At 46.4% G+C, this 15,310-nt stretch overlaps 1 protein-coding gene across 1 annotated transcript in view; it reads right to left on the bottom strand.

Annotated features, from left to right (window-relative positions):
- Positions 1-15,310, bottom strand: part of STING1 (stimulator of interferon response cGAMP interactor 1) — a 104,953-nt gene that overhangs the window by 21,317 nt on the left and 68,326 nt on the right. Inside the window, exon 6 of the mRNA XM_073649597.1 lies at positions 11,637-11,823. Within this exon, the coding sequence (XP_073505698.1) occupies positions 11,637-11,823 (187 nt within the window). The remainder of the gene's footprint in view (positions 1-11,636; positions 11,824-15,310) is intronic.

Below are 15,310 nucleotides of genomic sequence, written 5' to 3'. Positions count from 1 at the left end.
GGATGAGCGACCCGTTCCCCATTGCCATGCCTCCCAAAAGTGAAATGATGATCTGGTGTCGGACTGCAATCGGGTTAAGAGGGAGAGACTACCAAGCCATGGTAGAACCCGTGTACTCAGACAGCAGGCCCACCATATTGACAGCGCGGGGGGTGGTTGATGTCCGCCATGGAAGGGTGCCCATCCGGATCTTAAACATCGGGGAACGGGAAGTACACTTGCCCCGGTACGCTACACTAGCCAAATTGTTTGCCGTCGAACACAATGCTCTCAGGGTCGTGGAACCCTAGCCTCCATCTCCCTCGGTGGAGGGTAATGACTCTCAGAAAATTAAGGAGGACTTGTGCCAGAAACTCCACGTGGGTGCTGACTCCACTCCCTTGCACCAAAAACAAGGAGTCTACCGGGTGGTTCAGGAGTACGAGAGAATCTTTAGTAAGCACCTGCTAGACTTCGGCAGGGTGAAAGGGGTAGAACACCACATCCCCACGGGGAGCCACCCACCAATAAAAGAGAGATACAGACCTGTACCCCCCGCACATTATCAGAACACAAAGGGCATGCTGAGAGAAATGAAAGAAGCCGGGGTCATTAGAGACAGCTGTAGCCCCTGGGCAGCACCCTTGGTTCTGGTAAAAATGAAAGACGGTACCATGAGAATGTGCGTGGACTATAGACAAATCAATCGTATCACCCATAAAGACGCGTACCCGTTACCTAGGATAGAGAAGTCTTTAGCCACACTAAAATCAGTTAATTTCTTCTCTACTTTGGACCTTACTAGCGGGTACTGGCAAGTTCCTGTGGCAGAGGCTGACAAGGAGAAGACCGCCTTCACCACCCCGATGGGATTAAGTGAATTCAACTGTATGCCATTCGGGCTCTGCAATGCACCCGGGACCTTCCAGAGGCTGATGGAATGCTGTCTAGGGCACCGAAACTTCGAGACGGTCCTACTTTACCTGGACCACGTGATCGTCTATTCGAAGACCTACGAGGACCATCTAAAACACCTGGCAGAGGTGTTCGAAGCCCTGGCAGGCTATGGCATGAAAGTGAAACCCTCGAAGTGCCATCTGTTAAAGCCGAAGGTACAGTACCTGGGGCATGTGGTGAGTGCAGGAGGAGTAGCCCCTGACCCCGACAACGTCACAGTAATCAAGAGCTGGCCAAGCCCTTCAAACATCAAAGAAGTGAGGTAGTTCCTCGGGCTGGTAGGCTACTACCGAAGGTTCATCCCCGGGTTCACAAAGATGGCGGCTCCAATGCAGGACCTCCTAATAGGTCAATCTAAATCCAGAAGTCAAAAGCCACCCTTCAAGTGGGACAAGCCAGAAGAGGAGTCCTTCCGCCAGTTGAAGATGGCCCTCACGGGGGATGAGATCCTGGCCTACCCCGATTATGGCCAGCCTTTTATCCTCCACACAGACACCAGTAATGTGGGGCTGGGAGCCATACTGTCACAAAACCAACAGGGCAGAGAAAGGGTGATCGCGTACGCCAGCCGGAAGCTGAGGCCCACAGAGAGAAACCCGGAGAATTACAGCTCCTTCAAGCTAGAATTCTTGGCAGTGGTGTGGGCCGTCACAGAACGGTTTATGCATTACCTGGCCTCCGCAAAGTTCACTGTGTACACGGACAACAACCTGCTGACACACCTGGACAATGCAAGACTAGGTGCCCTAGAACAGCGGTGGATGGCCCGGCTATCAAATTATGACTTCACAATCAAATACCGGGCAGGCAGAACCAACGCCAACGCAGACGCCCTATCAAGAATGCCCCACCTACCCGAAGGAGAAGAAGACTCGGAAGAGAAGGAGGAAGTAGAGCTCCCTGCGTTCCACCGGTATGGGGCCACTCAGTATTCTCACCGGGTAAGAGACAAAGACCTAACCACCGTCATGTTCAACCCCTTACCCCACCATGGCTGGGCTGAAACACAAGATAGTGACCCTGCAGTTCGCCTGGTGAAAGACCTGTTAACCCAGGCAGACGCTAGCCCTGGGCTGGACGCTCCAGAGGAAGCCAAGCAGTTATGGAAGGAGAAAAGCAGGCTATTCCTCTACGAAGGTAAGCTGTGCAGAAGGCTTGTCAACCACCGGACGCATGAGCTGACCTGGCAGGTAGTGGTCCCGAGACGGGATGCAGCAATGGTCCGGAGGCCTACCATGACAGAGCGGGACACTTCGGGTAGAAGAAACTGGAGTTCCTACTGAGAGAGCGGTTCTACTGGATCGGTATGAGAGGGGCCATTGAGAAGTGGAGCAGGGACTGCGGCCCATGTCACCTCAGAAGGAAGGACCGTACCAGCCAGAAGACACCCTTGAGGCCCATCGTCACCAGGCAGCCTCTTGAGCTGGTAGCTCTGGACCATGTGAAGTTGGCTCCAAGCCGGTCCGGCTACATCTATGCCCTCACGATTGTGGACCATTACTCCCGGGTCCTGGTGGTGGTTCCTGTTAAAGACCTGACAGCCCAAACAGCGGCCAGAGCCTTCCAGCAACACTTCTGCCGTCCACACGGGTATCCTGAACAGGTCTTGACAGATCAAGGTCCAGCGTTTGAGGCAGAAGTCTTCCAGGAGTTCTGCAACCTCTACGGCTGTAGGAAGATTCAGACAACGCCTTACCACCCGCAAACCAACGGGCTATGTGAGAAAATGAATAATATCATCATTGATCTCCTTAAGACGTTGCCCCTGGAAGAACGCAGCCTGTGGCCGGAGAAGCTGCCAGACCTGATAGACTTGTACAACCATATCCCGGTGAATGCTACCAACTGCACCCCGGCTTACCGGATGCGAGCAAGACCAGGTAAGCTGCCTATGGACCTGGAGATGGGAGTCCTGACACCCGAGGACACCTCCCCAGATGCGGGCTGGGATACGGAACGGCGGCTACAGTACAAGAAGGTACAGGAGAGTGTGGAGAGGAGTCTGGCTCAAGCGAGAGAAAAGCAAGAGAGGCTCTTCAACCAACACGCCCCTGCTGGTCCCCTGGAACCTGGTGAGCAGGTCCTGAAGTGGAATAGAAGGCTTCACAAGCTGGATGACCAGTGGGAGAGAGACCCGTACACAGTACTGCAGTCTGACCACAACAACCCAAAGGTATGTGTGATTACCAAGGATGGAGGAGAAACCACTAGCATCGTCTCCAGAGACCACCTAAAACGGTGCCCCGAGCAACTGCAGAGTCCAAGTGAAGATCAAGATGGCCTTGAACCCGCAGAGGACAAGGAAGAAATGGTCAGCACTGTTCTCGGAGAGTTCCCCCGGACCTGGACTCGGATAAATGATGCCATAGTGGTACCCGTCCTAATCTTCCTTCAACCTACCCAGCAAGAGCCTACAGGAGAGCAGGAAGAACAAGAGGAACAAGCAGCACCGGAGGCAAAAGAACCCTTGCCAGCAGCCCAGGAGAGTCAACCCTCTGCTGACAGTGAGCCTGCCATGCCTGCGGTAAGCCAAAGAACCCGCAGACAGCTGCCCTGCCTGTAAACCCAGCTAGTAGCTGTACCCTAAATGATAGTGGGGAAAGCCAGGTTAGACCACCACCAGACAGTGGGTTACGCAGGTCAACCCGGAGCACTAGGGGTCAAATACCAGCTCGCTGGAAGATCTAAATGCACAGTGTATATATTTAATGTTTTATGTTTGTACCCTGGTTATTAATACTGTTTTCCCAGTTTTTCTAGATATATGGACTAACAGGTTATGAACTTTGAGTAACCGGGACTCCCTTGTAAATATGTTCGGAGCCTAACCAAAGGAATGAATAAAGACTGTCAAGGACTCCGGGCAAGGACAGACCCCCACCTGGTTAAGGCTCCCGTTGTGTTGGTGAAATGGACACCCGGTCACGGATCATACTGTGACCCTCTCCTTTTGTTGGTGATATGGACACCCGGTCACAGACCACACTGTGACCTAAAGAACTCAATATGTGATGTTGTTCGTTATTTCCTTCCCTGTTGTGTTTATGTTCATGCATTTATACCCTGTATTTGTGTTTCCTGTTTAGTCCCGGAGTAGTAAATTTTACTGGGGGGGAATGTGTCACCCCAGGCCTGGATGCCACAAATATTAAAGGCTGTGTCTGAGAGCAGGAGGGAGGTTCCCTGGTCAGGGACAATTAGCATACAGCACCTCCTGTCCCAGGCCAGTAGGGGGAGCTGGCTGCCCCTATAAAAGCTGGTACTGGGGCAGGGTTAGAGAGAACTGGACGACCTAGCTCAGGACGGAGACTAGTCCCAGAGAAGGAGGGACAGTTCAGCTGTAGCCGAGGAGTCCGTGAGGCAGAGGAGAAGCTGCGAGCCAGGGACAGAGGCGACGAGAGTCGGTCCTGGCTGAGAGAATCACCACCGGACATTGGGGTCCGAGGCTGTCAGGGTTGCAAGCCCAGCAGCAGAGAACCAACCCGCGAGGGATTTCAGGTCCCTTGGCCTAAGAAGCCTGGAGGCTCCGCCACACAGAGGGACCAGTACAGCACGGAGAAGCAAAAGGTACCTAAGGCCCGAGTTGCAAGCCATACAGGTGAAGTACACGGCCAGCTCAGGGACATGGGCTATTACACCATGAAAAGGGGGATAGTCAGCAAGGGCAGAGAGAGAACGGAAGGTCTTCACACTCACCCTGACCAGTGAGGCTCGCCCGAATGCTCTCAGACACCCAGGCCCATCCCTGCCCGGTACTCCTGTTGGGTCATTAGTAATACCAACAATAAAGACCCTGGACTGTTTGAAGAGGACTCTGGACTCTTATTACTGCGGCCTGCACTATCACCCCCAGCATTCACATACGCTGCCCTGAGGCTACACTGTTCCCGTGGGGAGTTTTCCTACCCCTGTGCTGCACACCAACATCAGCCTCAGCAGTCTGCCTAGCAGCGGCGGTCGTCCCTGACCGCAATCCACGGGTGGCGTAGTTGGACATTCATAACTCTACAAATAGACTGCCACAGCATTTGGTCTGACCACCCTGAGCCATGGGATCGGGTTGCCACTACTTCCCTCATCATCGCACTGAAGTCCGGTTCCGGGTGCCCCACGGCCCAGGGGGCGAGTCAAATGCAGCACCAGAACCACTATTGGTAAATGAATGCAGTGCCAGACCACCGTCAGTAGATGAATACAAAACAAGAACCACACTTTTCCTCCTCTAAATACTGCCCACAATACACTGTGCGTTCACTTTAACTTCCCTGATATACAATAAAAGTACTATAACCTTTGGCTCTATAAGGAGCTTACCTTTCCCACTTCGGCCGCAGGGTGATGGTGGCAGCAGGGTGACAGCCACAGTAGGGAACCAGTGGCAGAAATGTAACCGCCTCAGCCGGGTGAAGACCTCTGATCAGTTATGGATTCGTATATTTGTGCATGATCAGAACCACAGTCAGCACATTAAACCATTACCAGATCAACTGTCAGTACATGAATTCAACTTCTACATACTGTGCCTGCACTTCTCCATATTGTCCACAAAGCTCACACCTCTCCATACTGTCATGTCATACTACCATATTTACATACTGTTCCCCCACTTCTCCATACTGTGCCCTTACTTCTCCATATTGTCCCCCACACTCTCACCTCTCCATACTGTTCCCCCATGCTCCCATCTCTACATACTGCTCCCCTTTTCTCCATACAATTTACTCACACTCCCACTTCTCCATATGGTCCCCACTCGTTCCAAATTCTCCATTCTGTTCCCCTATTTCTCAATATTGTCCCCTACGCTCCCACCTCACCATACTGTCCCCCCACATCTTCCTATTGTACACCCACTTCTACACACGGTCCACTCATGCTCTTATTTTGCCATACAGTCCCCCCACCTTTCTATAATATCCCCCACTTCTTCATATGGTCCCCCCACTCCACTATATTGTCCTCCACTTCTCCATACTGTGCCCCCACTTCTCCATACAATTCCCCCAGAGTCCTTTTTCTCCATGGTCCTCCGACACTTCCAGTTCTGCATCCTGTTCTTTCATATTGTCCCCTACTCTCCCACCTCTCCATACTGTCCCCCCATTTCTTCATATTGAACACCCATTTCTCCATAATGTCATCCACTTCTCCAAATGGTCCCTTTACTCCTCCATATTGTCCTCCATGCTCCCTCCTTTCCATACTGTCCCAACACTTCTCCATCTGGTCCTCCCACCCCCACGCTGCACCCTTTCACAATTTTCCACACTGCCCCATATGCAGGCAAGACACATCCTTTGCCGCTCAGCGGCTCTGTGGTCACAGCAGCAGAGTGATAAGGTCAGCAGTGTGTGACATCATCACTCCACTGCAAATCGGGAGGGGGAGATGACGAGCGCTCCCCTACCTCCTAGCGCTGCAGTGTTGCTCAGATGTATTCACGTCTAAGAGACGTGAATACATCTGAGCAGTGAGCACAGGGAAGCCGTGCAGCCGTGGCTTTGCTTCAGTATATCGGTGTAGCGTAGCTCGGGGTGAGCGCCCCGTGGTTCTGGGGGTCACCACGTATATGTGTTTATCTCCCTATACCAGGTCAGGACAATCATCCCAATGCATTTTGCCAGACAAGCAGCATCTTTATAGGTCTCATATTGATTGACAGCCTATGCGGCTATTTGAACGGCTGTCAAATTTCTACAGGACATTATTATGGAACTTAAAACTATAGGGAGTTTTCCTTTTATAGGTCGCTAGATAAGCTATTTATCATTCATAAGAATAGCAACTTCTCATGGAAAGGTCTTTTACAGATTTTAATTATTTCAGTCTTTTGTATCTCATAACCATGAGATGTTAAAAAAACACCATTGTGATATTATATAAAATCCCAAGATCTAAAAGATAGCTGTATAAGAAGAAGCCAAAATGAAAGCTCTCATTCAATCCTAGTGGGTTTTTCAAATTCATCTTAAAGATCCATTCATTCTCACATTTCAACAATATCGAGTCCAGATCCTCTAATGCTAGTTTTAATTTGGCATTTTGCCGAACCTCTAAGTTACATGAATTCAAGATTATATAACTGTAAGGAGATGGACATATTGCCCTTTTTGCCCTTGAAGACATCAGTGCTGTATATAAAGTAAAGTGTAGTGTGTATAATGTCATGAGTTATTGTGATGTGGTGTATTGTAATGTTTTGCACTTTACTGTGAGGAAGTTGAGTTCTGCCCAGCAACAGTGAGTAGGGTAAGATAGAGTTAAGTGTTGAGACTAGCCCAGAGAAGAAAGGACTATGTAGCAGGATCAGAAAGGAATTCCTGGTAGTGAGTCAGACAGGGTTTAGCTTGCAGCTAGAGCTGACATTTGTGTCACACGCATGCCACTAGAATCAGATAGGGGCGAGACAGGTTACATGAATTCTCTTGAATCCTGGGGGAACCGTTACTCAGGGCGACCATAGACCATGTGCTGCAGCTTCTCTCAGGCACACAGGAGTATTGACCCTCAGGCACAGACATGTTGGTTGTTTCACTTGCTGACCAGACACACTTTACAAGAGTCCTCATGAACGGTAGAATAGTAGCATTTAATAAGAAGCCGCACAACCAGGGTAAGTTAAGTCTTATGAGCAACAGGCTCCAGTGACAAACAGTACAGTTTCCTTAGCAGCACAGCAGTTCACATTCTTCCCAGTAGTACAGGACAGCACAGTTCTAATGCAAAGGCACATTAATGAACACAGCATTCTATACAGCACAGTGAGATGGAGGAGGGGGAGGGTTTGCTGAGGGAGATAATTCCTGTGACGCCATTTCTTACAGTCCTTATATTTCTGCTTGACAATACTCTGCACTGATAGTTCAGGAACTCTACCTGACCTGTGCTTAGCTTCACTCCTGACTTGAATCCTTTTCACTTACAGGGGCGCTTCTGTGAGATACAGAACATGCACACCACCTTTCTCTTCGGCTCGAGCCAGACAGTAAACAACTTCCCCACATTCCCCCTGGGGCTCTGCTGAAGCACTTCTCCTGTGACTGTGTTAACCCCTCTAGTTGATGGATGCTTCTGGAGCACAACACTTCCTGTCTCCTGTGCTTGTGTTAATTCTAATAGTTGCTGAATGCTTTTAAAGCAACAGCACTACTTCTGCATGTCACATTTGGTCTGAGTGCTCAGCAAGACCATATGCAGTGGGTGTTTTGTGGCAAGAGAGAAAATAGACCAGGTCAGAGATTGCGTAATTCTGAGGAATGTATCAAGACAAAGAGAGAGTTACAGAGACGCAGAGAGAAAGATAGTGCCAGCTCAGAGGACTGACAGGGCAGAGTGGTGTTGGCTTATAAATACTGAGATAAAATACTAACTAAATACTGAAAGTGTGAACGTGGCTTTAAAGGAGGGTACCTTAAAAGGGTTGTCTGGTCCAAATCGATAAGTCTGCAGTCACTCTGTGTGACTGCAGGGTTATGAATCCCCCCCAAGGCAAGCACTATGAGCTAAGGGGATTCACTAGTTTATGAGCCAAGACCAGAGGGTATGTATGCGTTATACATACTCCAAGCCAGTGGGAGCGTCCTCGCTTTCATACACTTTTATGGAAAGAGGCTGCACCCTCTAATCGGCCACACCCACTGGACAGCCCTGTCACTAGTCAGGGTGCGGCCTTGCTCAATTCAAGTGTGTTGAGAGAGGCCACACCCACTAGACGGGCCCTGGCTGGGAGTGTGTATAACTCATACATACTTTTCGGCCCTGGCTCAGAAATCGGTGAGGGTATAAGCCTCTGCTTCTGTTTTGTGTCTTATGCCTTTTGGCTTGTATTCTGAGACCCGTAACGCTTTCAATTTTTGAGATATAGTGCTGTGTGAGGGCTTCTTTTTTGTGCCTTAAGCTAACATTAATGATACCATTTTGGGGTAGATACAATGTTTGATCGCCTCTTATTGCATTCTATTGGAATGTTGAGGTGGTCTAAAAAATGTAATTCTGGCGTTTTGATTTTTTTTCTCGTTACGTCTTTTGCTGATCGGATTCATTTACTTTATAATTTGATAGATCAGACTTTTATGAATGCAGTGATACCAAATATGTGTATTTTTAATTTTTTTTTAATTGCTATATTTTTAATGGAGCAAAAGAGGGGCGATTTGAACTTCTGTGGGATTTTTAACATTTTTTTAAATATTTTTCAAAACTTTTTTTTAAACTTTTTACTGTATTTAATAGTCCCCTTAGGAGACTTGATGTTGTAATGGTCTGATAGCTTGTGGTATTTAGCACTGCTCTGTATAGTGAAAATCACGATCCCCTATGAGTGAGAACTAGAGGCTGGCTTTCACAGAAGTATTGTAATAACAAGCACAGGGGTCTTCAGCAGACGTCCGGCTATCATGGCAACCTATCGGCACCTCGCAATCACCTCATGGGCATGCTGATGGACGCGAGGAATGGCGCCAGCGCGTGTTAAATGTTGTGGCATAGACTGACAGTGGCATTTAACAGGTTAACAGCCACAGGCTCAACTCCGCTCCACTTATGGCTGTTAAAGGCACATGATGGCTGATTAAATCAGCGATCATCTGATGGGAAACATGTAGCGTGGAAGCTTGCATCAAGGTCAGGGACACGACATATGACATAAATATAAGTCAAATGTTGTGAAGGGGTTAAGGAATCTGAGATTAATCCATATTCTGGTTGGTTTCACATGTGTCTCTTCACTCCTTGTTTCCATATGTGTTCATTTATGGTTTTGCTGATTTCAGTTGTAATGGGAGCATTCGAATAAAAACAAGAAAAAACATTGCATGCAAAGGTATGTCCAAACTTTTGACTGTTACTGTATGGTTTTGAGGGTTTTTTTTTCTGATTTTTTCAATACAAATTTTTTACACTTTTTTTGCTAGAATTCCGGACTTGAACATGTAATTGCTTGACTGCTGGCACAATAGAGATTTGTGTCCTGTCAAAGTTCTTCTATTGAGATCTGCCACAGAGTTACTAATACAGCATGGGTCTTTAGTAGTGATGATCGAGTATGCCTCATTAACCCTTTCGGTGAGCATGCTCGGGTGCTCGCCGAGTATTTTGGCTTGCTCGGCGTTTCATTCATTGTCGCCGCGCCTGCAAGTGTCATGGCTGTTAGACAGCAGTGACACATGTAGAAATAGGATGTGACATGGTCATATATAGATATTTAAATGTATGTGGGAAGAAGAAATGGGAAAGAGACAAAACAGAATTTGCGATGAAGAATCAGAATGGTGCTTCCTAATATAGAATCCTATAAGGTGAGAAAGTGGGAGTGGAGGGTGGTAGCAGGCTGTTTTGTGTAGTCGGTCATTAAAAATGCTTGTTTCATGATTATCGTTTGTTGTACTGTAAGTATGCTGCTAATCACCCAATGAATGAGCAAAAGGCTTGTTCATTGGGTGAAAAGATCTTTTGTGCAGTGCAAAAAAATCATCGTTCTCTGCGGTCCTGTGTAAACTTGACTGGCACCGGCGTTAACCACTATTATATATTCCTCAGTGCACATTGTTTACTTTGGTCTACCTGTGTAAACACTCTGTTACACTAAAGGTTTACCGATCGGTGGTCAGTCTGTGAAAATGGATCGTTACTGGGCTGTTTGCAGCAGTTTTGATAAAATCAGTGTTTTATCTGCTGCACATCTTCCAGTTCTCTGAATGCTGAACTCTGTATAACCCCACCCACACCACTGACTGGCAGATTCCTGTGTACACTGTGCATAGGCATAAAGCTGCCAATCAGTGGTGGGGCTGGTGTTATTTAGAACTCATGAGTATGGAAGGCTACATGGCAGCCGGTTTATTAGTACGCCAGTGATAATCACCTGCTGATAAAACACTGATTTTATCAAAACTGCAGCAAGCAGCCCAGTAAGTGAGACATCACTGGAATCAGGGTCTCTGCCACATAGTGAGAACATCATAATGTACGGAGTTAAAACCCAATGACAGATTCCTTTTAAAAACTCTAGTAGAATCTGTGAGAAAACTACATATGTGTTTCTTAGAATCTGAGATATATGCAGATACAATATATTATGCACCTATAGAATTAAATCTGAATAAGCCATGGGCATGAATCTAACTAATACTACAGATAAGAACATACATCTCTATAAACTGGCCTGGTACCTTTCCTGTGCTCCTTTGTTGCAATGTTAAGTATCAGTAATATTATAAAATAACATTTAATATCACAAACATTATTAATATTCCCTTGTCAATGTGTATATTATACCTCCAACCACAAGGCCACCCCATTCTATATTGCGACTTTATCTCTTAGCTCCACATTAGTCAGTGTAACACAGTCTCGGCACTAACAGGGATGCAGAATTCCTATTTCACAGCTCTAGATGGATGAATTATACAATCTAAGTTCCTAAAATAGGATGATAGTGTTCAGCAAATGAGTGCACTTCCTTCCTGTAGTCATGTAAAATTAATATTTCTTTCTTTTTATGACTGCTGCTGTTTGGGAGAAAATAAAATAGCATAAAACCACAAGTCTGTGGTAACAGGAAGGATTTGCAGATGTTTCACAATGCGAACCAGTATAAGGGATCCATCGAAAAATAGACAAATGCATTTTGCTTTTGCAATGCAAATAGTGATAAATATTGAGATAAAGTTAAAAGGCATATTAGAAGAGTAGTTTCTTACCGTCATATATTACTAATCGAAAAGTGTTGTTGCATTCCAGTGCACTCTCTAGGATATCGTTTAGGGTGCGGTAAAACAGTTTGGCTTGCTCCATGCGATCTTGCTTGCTAAAGCCTGCACTGGCGATATTTGACATTTCACACAGAGATGCAAGAGGTGTAGCATATTCCACGATACAGTAATGTGGCTATGTCATGTAAAAAGGAAACAACATGAAATAAGATAAATGCCAAGGGTGTTCGGTCTATCAGCAGTCATCCATAGTGCATTTTAAGAGTGAACCACCACTTTTCTGGAGTATTATGATACTACACTTAAATCCAGTGAGACATTTATATACTTCTCTTCAGCAGCGAAATTCCAGCTCTAAGAGGGAAAAGTCATGAAATTAAGGAAATCACTGGATGGTTAAACATGTTAATATTATGTAAATGATGAAAAAATGGAATCAACATTTTCAAAACATCTTGATTTTTTCAGTATCGAATTTAAGCACCAAATGCAGAAATATATGCACTTACGCCTTAGCTGTTATCAATGAGGTTATTTACGGTTGTCTGAAGAATGTTCTGCCATACTAAATACACTAGGGTATGCAAATCATCATGATCCACTGCTGGCAGCTCCCTTTTTAATTGCCAACTAATGATGTCCCAGATGTGCTCAATGAGAGACGATGCAGGCCATGTTATCATATTTAGGCCATGCAGACTGCTGAAGTAGCACGGCCATGTTGAAATTGCTGTACCAATGGTTCCACCATGAAATCAATGTATCACTGAGCTGTTATTGTATATGGAATGAAGACTAGAGGGGCTCGGCTACTGTACATTATACCACCCAACATCATAATCCCAAAGTATGACTAGTGAGATGTTCCCCTGTGAAGGTCTCTTTATGGCGTTTTCCACATAGGTTCCAGACAGAGACTGGAGTCTGTAATGGAGCAATGGAGACTGGAATGAAGCTCTATCCTCTTGAGTCATGAGTTTCTGTTTTGGATGCAATGATAACTGGAGATTGGTCTGGAAATATATCCGGACATGTCTCCCATCAAGCACTTGCGGTATGTTATTGGTTGGCAATTGTAAAGTGAGCTACCAGAATTGGATCTTGATAATTTGTGTGCCCAAGTGCATTCCGCATGTCAGAACATTCCTCAGACATAGCGATAGTGCATAGATATGAATACTTGTCCAACATGATGAATCTCAATATTGAGATGCATTGAAAATGTTGTTTCCATTGTTTTATCATTTGTATATCATTACCATGTCTTTTGTTCCTGTGATTTCAACAATTCTGCAACTTTTCCTTCTTGGTGTTGCAATCTCAATATTATAGTAGTACAATTGGTCTGGAGAAATGAGCATAACCATTTCAAATTTCTTAAACTGACTGCTAAAGGCCTGTTCATCTTGAATCACAAATATCACCAAAGATGTAATACTGTGACTATACTGTAAAATTTCTACTCAACAATTTCAGCTGATGGGTGGACCGGTATGCCTACTGTCACGGTTCTACCCCTCACTGTGCTCAGCCATCCAATCTTGTACAGGGGCGTGCTGCAGCTGTCAGTACTGTGATTGACAGCTTGACCATCTTATCTGGTACAGGGGCATGCAATAGCTGTCAGAGTGGTGATTGACAGTTCGGCTGTCCAATCTGAGACTGGGAGGCACTGGCTATCTTTAGGTGTTCATTATCCCAGTTGAATGCCTGGCTACTTAACTGAGCTGTTTCCCCCAGATCTCTGCCACACGTACATTCTGCTAGTGTCTGGTTTGTTCTCCGTGCCTTGAGTTCTGTTTATTGATCTTCTGTTGCCTGACCTTAGAAATTGTTCTGACCATCCGTCTGTTTAACCCCCTTCTGCTCTGATCTGCTTTCCTCCTGGTATTCTTATCTATGGAACGTTACCTGGCCATGCCTTTGCCTCTTCCCTCTGTTTATGACGTACTCTCCTGGCTTTGACTTCGGACTCCTTGACTATCCCGTCTCACGGCCTGGCCGTGAAAAGTGACTCAGCGTCAAATTACGTCTGGCCAATACGTTTTTCTTTTTCGCCTGTATGGAACCTATTCACACGCTCTGTGACCAGATGGTGCATTTGAAGCTGATGACTCAGGATCTGGCTAAGGAATGCCAGAGTCTGGAGTCATCACAATGTCAGCTGCAGTGTCAGATAAGTAATATAATGAAAACCTCTGATAGCCCTTCACTGCCGGCAGTCGCTGTGATGTCAGTACCCACTGATGTATAGTTGGTCTCTCCAGAACCTGTAATAGACCTCCCTGATAAATTCTCTGGAGAGAGACCAGTTTTGAGTCTTCAGGGAGAGCTGTAGGTTATTCTTTACCCTGCACCCCCCATCGTCAGGGGAGCAGTTCCAGCGGGTGGGAATAATCATGTCCCTACTGTGAGGGGGTTCTCAGACCTCAGCATATTCCTTATCCCCCCTAGCACCAGAACGGTTTTGTGTTGATACGTTCTTTGACAGTTTAGGACTGATATATGACGAACCCGACATGATCCAGGTTGCTGAGGCTAAGATCACAAACCTGGCACAAGGGGGTCGCACAGCTGAGGACTACTATACTGAGTTCCAGCAGTGGTCTACTGCAGTTCTGTGGAACAATGCAGCTCTCATGTGCCTGTTCTGCGAAAGGCCTTTCTGAAACCCTTAAGGATGCCCTGGTCCTCACTGACGCTCCTAGTTATTTGGCAGAGGCCATGACCCAGGCCATACAAATGTACCATAGAATCCGTGAGTTACGAGATGAACAGCAGGCAGCCCGTTATATTTCCCTGGAGCAAGGCCATTTACCTGAGGTGGAACCATTGGAGATCAGAGTTGCCAGTCTTGGTGTTGTGGAGAGAAGACGCAGACAAGATCTCAGACTCTGTCTGTAGTGTGGTCTCTCTGGACATTTTCTCAAGGATTGTCCTACTCATATTCAGGCTATTAAACCACCAGAACGTCTGAGTCTGGGTGACGGCCGAGGAGGTCATTCAGACTCCCAGGTACCTTTTTCTTCCTCCTCTAAGGTACTGATAAATACTGTGTTATCCTTTGAGAGCCAGGTGTTATCAACATTGGCGTTCATCGACTGTGGGTCTGCTGCTAACTTTATTGATTCAGGACTGGTTCTGTAGTTAGGTTTAGGGACAGTTAGTTTAGATAGACCCTTGCAAGTCTTCGCCCTTGACAAAACTTATCCAGGAATTTGGTCAAGAAGGTTACGGTGGATTTCACGCTTCAAGTAGGAGCTCTCCACTCTGAATCCCTCTCATGTTTTGTGTTGGATAATTTACCTGCTTGGTTGGTACTGGGGCTTCCATGGTTGCAGATTCACAATCCTCTCATTGATTGGTGTCAGAGGGTTATTGTTAAATGGGGCCCTAATTGTTGCAAGAAATGTCTAAAAACTGTACAGATATGCTCTGCTAGTCTGAAGGGTCTGCTGGGGTACCTGGTATACATACACATACAGAGTTGTGCTCAAAAGTTTACCTACCCCAGCAGAATTTTTCCTTTCTTGCCATTGTTTCATAGAATATGAATGATAGCAAAAAAAAACTTTCTCCACTCATGGTTATTGGTTGGGTGAAGCCATTTATTGTCAAACTGCTGTGTTTTCTCTTTTTAAATCTTAATGACAACCAAAAAC

This window comes from Phyllobates terribilis, unplaced genomic scaffold (assembly GCF_046119375.1).
Source record: "Phyllobates terribilis strain yellow unplaced genomic scaffold, ASM4611937v1 Scaffold_10__3_contigs__length_209671492, whole genome shotgun sequence".
Classification (NCBI taxonomy): domain Eukaryota; kingdom Metazoa; phylum Chordata; class Amphibia; order Anura; family Dendrobatidae; genus Phyllobates; species Phyllobates terribilis.
This window is presented reverse-complemented; position numbering and strand designations above follow the sequence as displayed.